General features: G+C 30.1%; 1 protein-coding gene across 1 annotated transcript; it reads right to left on the bottom strand.

Moving 5' to 3' along the window:
- Positions 1 to 7,011: 7,011 nt before the first annotated feature.
- On the bottom strand, positions 7,012 to 9,322 carry LOC132748891 (carbohydrate sulfotransferase 1-like). The gene is made up of 3 exons (XM_060738556.1): positions 9,186 to 9,322; positions 8,172 to 8,415; positions 7,012 to 7,832 (listed from the first exon to the last, which is right to left on the bottom strand). The coding sequence occupies exons 1-3, from the start codon at positions 9,271 to 9,273 to the stop codon at positions 7,013 to 7,015; spliced, it is 1,152 nt and encodes a 383-aa protein (XP_060594539.1). The 5' UTR covers positions 9,274 to 9,322; the 3' UTR covers position 7,012.
- Between the last annotated feature and the right edge of the window lie 407 nt (positions 9,323 to 9,729).

Raw genomic sequence — 9,729 nt, 5'->3', positions numbered from 1 at the left:
TTTAACTTTATTATTATTTCTTCTTATGTATCATTTTAGTGATAAGCCTTTCCGTGCTCTGCTTTGCGCCCTGTTCTGTCTTTGTTTTGCGTCCTTCTGAACTCCTTGTCGCTGGTTCTTATCGGTGGGAGGAACATGTGAGTGTTGCATTCATCGAACGCTGCCTTCTCTTGTTACTCTTGTTTATCATATATGTTTTCCTTTTTTCGTGATATGTCAAGATACAAAAAATGGTAACATCAGTTCACAAAATTCTCTACAACCTAAATCTTTACAAAAATAATGAAATCAAAACAAACGTTACTTTTGATTATCACAGCCCATATATTTAATGTAAGGATACATTTTAAAAAGAAAAAAACTATAAAGTGATTCCTTAGAATGTACAAATACAATTACTGCTAAAATTATTGTCCATTATAGAAAAGACAGGAAGGAAATAAAGGGAAAAGATCTAAGCGTCACGTTCTTCTTTTTTATCTATTAAATATCATAACATAAACTTTAAGCCATAAAATGGTAAACAATCGGAATACATTAGGTTAAATAAATGTAACAAGGTTGTTACATTATTGTTACAGCATTTTAAAGAGAACTTAGAGTTAAAATTCCACATATCATTGTTACAGAATGTTGCAAGTGTTACAGCACACGCCATCGAAATGGTCAAAAATAGAATTAATGGAGTTATATAGATGTTAAAAGCTTGTTACACCTTAAAAGTGGTAACAAAACGTATCTTATAGAGTTACATAAATCAAGTGTTACAATTGTTAGCAGAACATTTATAAGTATTGGACATAAGGGTTTTTGCTGGCATATGAGTTACATTGATGTAACGTACATGTTACTTTGCTTTATTCTTGTAAGCGTTTCAATCCATTGTGCCATTTTGTGCCAATTCTCTTTCAGACTACGACTACGGTTACACGACGATTTTGTATAACTCAACAGCTGCGATTTTATTACTACAAAGATAATTTCGAAGACTTTTAGAAAATCAGAAAAAGCTACAGCTGCTACTTCGATTGCATCGCCCACGACTTTTACGACTATCAATGCGACCAAAACTACACCGACGCTTATGACTTCCACTATAGCTACAATTACAGAGACCATTACAGCCAATTTTTATAAGAAATACACCTTCGACTTTTAAGAAAACATATACGAATTTATGACTTGCACCAAGCGATCTTCGACAACAGTTTTTACAACGAGGTTAGAACAGGTCTTGTTACAAAGACATGGATTGCCGGATTGAGATATGTGATCAAGTAACCAGGAGATAATGTGCCAATATATAAGATTATTAGCATGCATGACTTCAATTCTTTAAATGGAAATTAACTAATTTTGACAACTATCAAAATATATTTACAATCTTCCGAGCACCAGATAGATACCTTTGCCGACATAATGGCTCTTTTAATCATGATCATGCCAACGTATTACTATAAGTTATAAATGATCTACATAGTACATAAAGCTTACCTGTATAATATTCAATGAGCAGGCATTAAATTTCGATCAATATTTAATAATTTGTCGATCTGTACATTATATTTTGCACAATATTGCCAAAACATATATCTATTTTTACATTACCGACATAAACATATTGTCTTTTATAGCAATATGAAACTACTTTATGTTTACAATCAAATTAAAGAAATATTATTATTTTATCACTAAAACTTTGTTTATAAAGTACATTTTAAGTAGCCATAAAGTGCACGACTAGTTGGCACGGAATCTGAAAAACGGAAATATACGGGACCGTATATTACGTAAGTCTGTTTATGACGTATGTTTGTTGACAAGTACTTTTTTATATACGCGAAATTTATTGTGCGAAGTCCGTATTTTACTAAGATACTAATTTCATAACAACTTCGTACATTACTAAAATACGAAAATAGGTATTTAATGTATGTTTACCTTTAAGGTATGGGAAGCAACTTAATTGAAATTATAGATTTAATTCATAAAAGGTTAACTCGCTTTTCAACCTTGTCATTTTTCGTTTTTCGGACAAGTAAATGATACGTTTGTGAATTATATATTATACATTACCTATAAAGAAAATGTCGGATGTAGGTATAAACAATTTTGGAAACCTTCCTATTTGGTACCACATAAGGTTAAAAACAAAAAAGTAAGCTTACGAGTGAGGAGTGTTTGCATAGGAGTAAAGTTTGTTTTGGAGGTGAATCCTAGGGCTTGAACCGAGTCAATGATTCCGACCTCTTATTTCTTTATGTATATGCTCCATAAATGGAATTTATGTTTCCCTTCCTTCTACTTTTCATATTATTCCACATGTTTCCAGACTTCTTTTGCAAATTTTCAAAATGCACAGTAGGCACAGCCGACCCGATCTTCACTTGATATTTTGGAAATACTTGCAGAAAATATTTGATGTAGATAATGTATAAACCAATGTTCTTCTCACCTGTTTTTAAATGATAATGTACGGATGATTGGTTACAATGTAGTCCATCAGTTTTAATACAAGTCTTATATGAAAATTGCCTTTTCTTTTTGCATGAACAAACAAACAAAATAAAATATTGCGCGAAAGTCTGTATTATATACTTTTTTAAAACTAAAAAATATATCGAATCGAAATTTAATTTTAATAAAAATGCTTGTAAAATGAAAACAACTGTATTGGTATAAGTATAATTATTCAAAGAACTTTCATTATTATCATCATTTTTATTTTGATAGTAATTATCACTATCATTATCGTAGTCATCAGTCAGTAACGTTTAAAAATTGAAGATCAAATATCCTCATATTGAAGACTATTTTAAAAGAATCAGATACATCAACAGCATCCTCATCATCATTAATATCATAATCATCATCATCGTAATCACAATATAAAATAAAACATATAATGTCAACAAAAAAAAAAACGTTTCAAAATAAAAACATCGACAATGCCGTCACCAGCATCATCATAATCATTGAAAAAGTCCTAAGATAATTAACATTATTTGAATCTATTAAAAAATAAATGTTTCCCTTCTGCACCTTTCATTAGGACTGCATGACTTCAAATGAATATTTCGAAATATGGCCCATGCGCACAAAAAGAAACCACGTAATGTAAGCAACCAATCAGATCGCGAGGGCTCATCCAGAGCTCATGAAGCCGTGCTCATCTCGTCAAACAGCCACTACCCTAACCTTTATCCGAACACTAACACTACTAAGCATAACCCTAATCCCTGCATATAGTAAAGATCCTATGAAATAGCTCTCATTTTACATTTTACAATTACATTTTTACAATTATTCCGTGTTTTGCTTTATTTAGGAATTTTGTTTTTATTTACTCAATTTCTTTGGACGAGGCCATAACAAAACCATGAAAGAGACCACTGTATAATGAAATTCAACTTTAAAGTCCTAGTTATTTCAAGTAGGTATATTTTGCAAGCCATTTTACAGACAGGAAGACAATATATTAGCTTCGGAGGACTTATTATCATCATTATCATCATCATCATCATCATAATGATTTTTGTTATAATCACTTTTATTTAAAACATCAATAATTCAAACTATTACAGAACACAAACAAGTAACATGACTATAACGTAATAGGTATCATATGACATTCTTCATTTACTTACAAATGTGCAACCGAAAATGTGCACGGTACGTAAATTGCTCAAATCTTAGTCTGGTTAATGGTCAAGTTTTGATGACCTGCACAAGCGTCTAACCCTAACCCAAGGCATAGGGTGTTTGACTTTAAATAAGACTTTACCATTAAACTTAACCATTTCCCCAGGAAAAATAGCATTCAATGAAGTTAGAAATAAAATCCAACTTAGCATACTTTTATTTATTAAAATGTACAAATTCAGAACATTTACTTTTAATTTCGGTAAACAATGCATTTTTTTCCTTGATATATTACAAATAACTTCTTTTGAAGAAATGTTAAAGGTCAGTCAATTACTTTATTTTTATAAAAAATGAGCACGGTTCGTAAATTGCTCTAATCGTTACCAATCATATTTGGTCATGTGACACAACATGTGAGATTTCTATATATGGTCTGGTCAATGGTCAAATTACCCGCACAAGCGTCAAACCCTAGCCGCCTTTAGTATAAAAAACATGTGACATATTAACAAATCAGATTGTAGATGTCCAAAATTGATGGTACCAAATTCGTCATTTCGTCAAACCCTGATTCTAACCCTCACCTTAACCGTAATAGGGGTTTTTAAAAAATATCAACTTTGGTAATTGGTGAGAAATAGACTGGGTAATTGAAGGTTATGGGGATTTAGGGTTGAAGTGAAAGGGTAAGTTTAATAGCCTTTAATAACTTTTTTCTAAAGAAGAATAAAAATTAGAAAGAAGTGGTACTTCCATTACTATCAGAGGTGTAAAGAAAAGTAACCTCTGTCAAAAGAAATCAGAATCTTTGTTCTAAATGGCGCCAAAAGTAACCGTTAAAAGAATATATTTACCTCATCTTTTCGACATACAATGATGACTATAATATAAAGACAAATCAATCAATCCATCAATCATCATTATCATCATTACACTCCTCACATTATAATCGCCAAAGGCATACGCCGGATATTCGGATATAAATCTTCCGTCAATTGTATTCAGGTAAAAACATTTATTCTGTCGTATTTTATTTCAACAAAATTAAAAAAATATATTTATTTCAAAAATCAAAATATTATCTAAAAGAAATATAATCTAACAAAACCAATCACTTTTCAAACGACTTTAGTTCAACAACATCGCAACTCAAATGCATATTTTCGCCCTCCATTTCTATTAGATTGCGTGCGCATCCATTAAAAAAAAGAAACTCGTGACTGAGCAAACTTATAAAATTGATTTGGTCATATGACATATTTAACAAATCAGACCGCCCGGTGCTCATCTTTATCGGCATATCTCGCCAAAATGCTTATACCCTTACCCTAACACTATCACACGGGATCATCAAGGGCTCATGAATCGGGACTCATTTCGTCATACAGCAACTACCCTTACCCTAGTCCTAACTCCAGCCCTAACCCTATTCCTTACCCACGAGTTATGGATGAGTAAGGGGTTAGGGTAAGGTCAGATTATCTGAAATTCCATTTCAATATGCTATCTATATAGTCCTTATAAACATACCAAGGTTGGTTACCTTCTGGGTTTGCTAGGTATGGTTTGGGGTTTGCTTCCCTTACAGGTGGTTAAGGTGAGTAAACACAGGGGTTATTATCTGGGTTATGTGGGTAAGCTGGGTAATCTTTTTGGTACCCACCGGCAATTTTTATATTTTGTGTTAGCCAAAAAAGGCTAGAGAAACGCTAGGTAACCTTCGAAGTAACGCAGTGAGGATGAGTAATGGGTTAAGTTTAGGTAAGGCTAGCTGAAATTCTATTTCAACACCGTAAATTATAGTCTTATTAAACATACTAAGGTGGGTAAACTTTAAAAATATTATTGACTTATCTATCTATAAAATAAAAAAAATTGCATTTTGTCTTTTTTTATCTAAATGAACCAATGTAAGGGTTACAACAATGACGAACACAAGTTATTTTTCTTAATTAGATGCTCTTGAAAATGACGGACGATTATTATTTCATTATATGTCACAATGTTCACTTTTGATACAAGGAGCTAATTCGCTATATGCTTACAAGGAACACCGGACAGATTTTTAATGTCCATTTACTTCGTTATTAGCGGAGTATTCTTATTTTCTCATGAATATATTGTAACTTTTTAAATATATATTGTGTTATTGCTTATAACTACACTGTAAACCAATGATTTATATGAAACATTGTATTTTTACCATTTCAACACCTTATTAGTTACTTTATATAAGATACTGGTCTGATAAAATTAATTCTTAGCGTAAAGACAATTATGTTTCAGATATAAATGTGAACTTTTTTTTGCATATTATTTTTAGATTATATGTGATAAGACAACTTTCTAGTTGTTGCAGTTTAAAACAAGTAATATAATGCAATTTCTAAAATATTACTTTAAGAATTTAAATTTGGATTGCAGAACTCAACATAGCATAAATACAATAAATAAACTCCAAGGCTTATGGCTTATTCCTACCATTACCGTCATAAACATGCTCAATCAAACGGGCATGCAACATTTGAACTTGATTATTTTGTGCGTTCTTAAGATTTCTATTTTTGTAGGGAAGGCATTGATAGTAACTTTTAAGCTATTAAATCTAAATGATAAAGTAATATCATTGTCAATAATTCTCTCTATGTTTTATCAAAATTTAAAAACATATGTTGTAATATTCTTCTATCATCTAGCAGATGTTGGAAGTGCGTGTTCTACAAGGAATTTTCAGAAAGCACCATCACAACATAACATTGTCCTTAAGAACCATTTAGAGTCTTTTAAGTTTATGTAAGTCTATGGTTAAAACTAACTTCAGATTTCGTATACATCTGAACAATTTTTATAATTTCGATGACTATCTTATTAATACCACGTTACGTAAGGTAAATGAACGGAAAAAGAAGTTAACATGCATTGACCAAGAATCATGGGATATGAATGCAAAGAAAAATGAGCCGAAAAAATATTATATTCTTTTTTTGTTTCGTAATAACCTAGTAAAAACCTCAAAGTGTATTGAGTGACACATAAAAAATCAAGAAATATGTTTGAAACAATCTATGTAAAGATAATCGAACATATCAGGAAATTACAATACAGCTAGGACTAATGGTCCTCTGATCTTATATCTTTTTATATATAATAACATGTCTTTATTTTCCGTGCCGTACATAAAAGGAACCTTTAATTATATAAAGTCTCTTATTTCCAAAGTAATTATATTCACGCATTTCATTATCTTTACAGTCAAATTTTACTTGCTGTCAAATCAACCATCAGCTGTTGCTGCATATTAACTTATTATGCAAAAATTGTTTTGCACATTTGATAAGAAATCGTAATGACTGAATACATTTATCCATCAAACATGTAAATGCTTGTTTGACAGAATATTTTTTTTAACGTCACCTAGTTTTCTTGACGGCAATAAGACATTTCTTAGGGAGTTTTCATCTGTTAATGGAAGGTATCCAAGCAACTGATTGCTAAATTTACAAGTTTTGTATACAATGCTCGCAGTTCTTACATCTATCGTTGATCGCCATTTAAAAGATGTTTCTGTGGAGTTTTTTCTTATAACACAAAATCTGCATGTATCCTTATCTGATTGCGTCTTAAGAAGTATAGACTTTATTATTGCGTTTGTAAAACGTAAATTCGCAAACTGAAATATATCTTTAGCTGTTCTTATTGGATTGTTAGCAAGATCTTCATAACTTACAACATATAGTTTGTTTGGATATTGCTTTAAAATTAATTTGGAATAGGCAAGATCATTTTTCAGGTTTTCACAAAAATTCACGGCAGAATGCATTTGCACTGTTGGTTTCGTTTTGGTCATTATTGAATTAAATATTCCTCTAGGGTCTCTTACAAGATGAATTACCTTAATATTTGGAAACAAATGCAAAAGTTGCAAAACTAGTTTCATCCTCATACGTATAAATTTAAAGATTTGTATTGTTGAATTCTGACAGTATCTTTCTTCTTCATACAGACATGACAGGTTTGAAGTATCAATTTTATTCCTCGACAACCTTTTCCCACAACAACCATGTACATTTGGCGTTGATTGCTCGTCACGTAATTGAGGTAAACATATGGAACTTAAACTACAATTTACCCACAAATTAAACGCATAAATAGCTTTCTTTTCTGTTCCGAATAGCGAATAGTGCATCCTAAAATAGAATCAATATAAAAGTGGATAATTTTGTTTGATTATTTCATTTTCTTTTGATTTACATAAGAATTTCATTATCGCGTGATTTCTTTTGCAATAAAAATGATATTTTTACAAAAAGGTTATCCGTATAAATTTAATTTTATCATAATTATTTAAAATGATATAAGTTTTACGAATTTCAAAAATCTAAAGGAATGCCCAAAAATCTGTGCAAACATTAGAAATAACCTCGTGTTGATTTTGTTTTGTTAAAGAAATATCCATTCTTTGATCTTTTTTAATTAAATCAATTTAATAAATGCTGGTTTGTTAGAAACAAAAAACAAGAACATACCAAGGACTGTCACTTGAAAGTGAATATTTGCCAACCTGTTTTTGATGTAAGTATTTGAGAGCTCGGAAAGGTTCATAAAGGTAAAACGTTGACATGGTTTCCTGAAGTATTGAGCCTAGAAATGTCGATCCAGATCTGCCGTATGCTATAATTATTATTATTTTCTTAAACCTTGCGTTATACAAATTTTCTTTTGTTTTATGGTGAGGCATATCTAGATTGTATTTAACATCAGTTAGATTGTCTGAAATATATCGAATTATTAATTTAAAAGATTAATACCCAATAAATATAAAGCAATATAGTATACATCTATGTGCTTAATAAATTCCCTATCCTGATAACCATATGTGATTAAAGTATGACCAAAAAATTTGAATTTTACAAATTTGACGTGCAGAAATTATAGTTTGTATCTAGGAATTTGCAATATAAGTTTTTTAATCATGTTCATAACATACTTAACCAACTAACAGCAATATCTATCTCTTAGGAAAAAACTAAACAAAACAACAATGTTTAATGTGTCAATGATGTAAAATAAATTAATGAAATTGTTTCTCAAAATGCTAGCATTTATATATCAATACATATATATATTTAAAACTCCTTAATTTCGCTTTTGAACAGTTATATATACATTGTATTGTAATTTTTGAAACATGAAATAAAATCCAAACTTATTGTCAGTTCATCCTGCCCCATCGAATGTTAATTGAAATGGTTTTGTAATCCTAATTCATAGCCCAATTAAAAATATTTTAAAATAACAACAATAGACCCTGATAGCATTTTAAGGATGTACAATAACTGCATAATGAATGTAACCCACACATTCAAGTTCGATGCTTAAACTTAGGCACATATCTGGTTCTAGTTTAGATTATATTACTGGTTGTGTTTTCATTTCCAAATATTATCTTTAATTGTTTGATTACAATTAGGCTTCATATCAAACATTCAAATAATTATTTAAATACAAAAGGAAAAAGTATTTCATGCTTTGATACTCACTTTTTTGCTTAATCCATGTATATATAGCATTTATGATCAACATAAAGCATATAATCACAAATCCTTTTTTAAATGACTTTTCAAGCATATTATCGTCTTTCCTTTGAAAATTCAATTGATCAGGCAATAATTGGTAAAATGATGTAACTTTTCATGGACTGCTTGACATACAAACACTCAAAATCATTATACAACATGTTTTGAAGCAAATTGTCTTCATTTTATCTGATATGTTGATTCGTTGTTTAATATTTTACAATTGTTTTATAAAATTGTAAATATCAAACATAACAAACAATATACTCAAATTGTGGTTTTAAAAATTTACCAAAGTAACTCCGATTTAAAGTACTATATCCAGTTTCATTCATTTCATCAATGCAAAAGACAGATTTTAAAAAATGCATAAACTGAAGGATGACTTTGAACACATTACATTGTAACGTTTTTGCATTTTTATTATAAGCTAGTATTGAAGATAGATTATCGTTTTCTGAAATGATTTTAGTGTTACTTAACTCTTATTTTATATGTTTATATTGCG

Source organism: Ruditapes philippinarum, unplaced genomic scaffold, assembly GCF_026571515.1.
Source record: "Ruditapes philippinarum isolate M1 unplaced genomic scaffold, ASM2657151v2 ctg18834_1_1_1_1, whole genome shotgun sequence".
NCBI lineage: Eukaryota > Metazoa > Mollusca > Bivalvia > Venerida > Veneridae > Ruditapes > Ruditapes philippinarum.
Note: the sequence above shows the minus strand (reverse complement) of the source record. Positions and strands in the feature narration are given on the sequence as shown.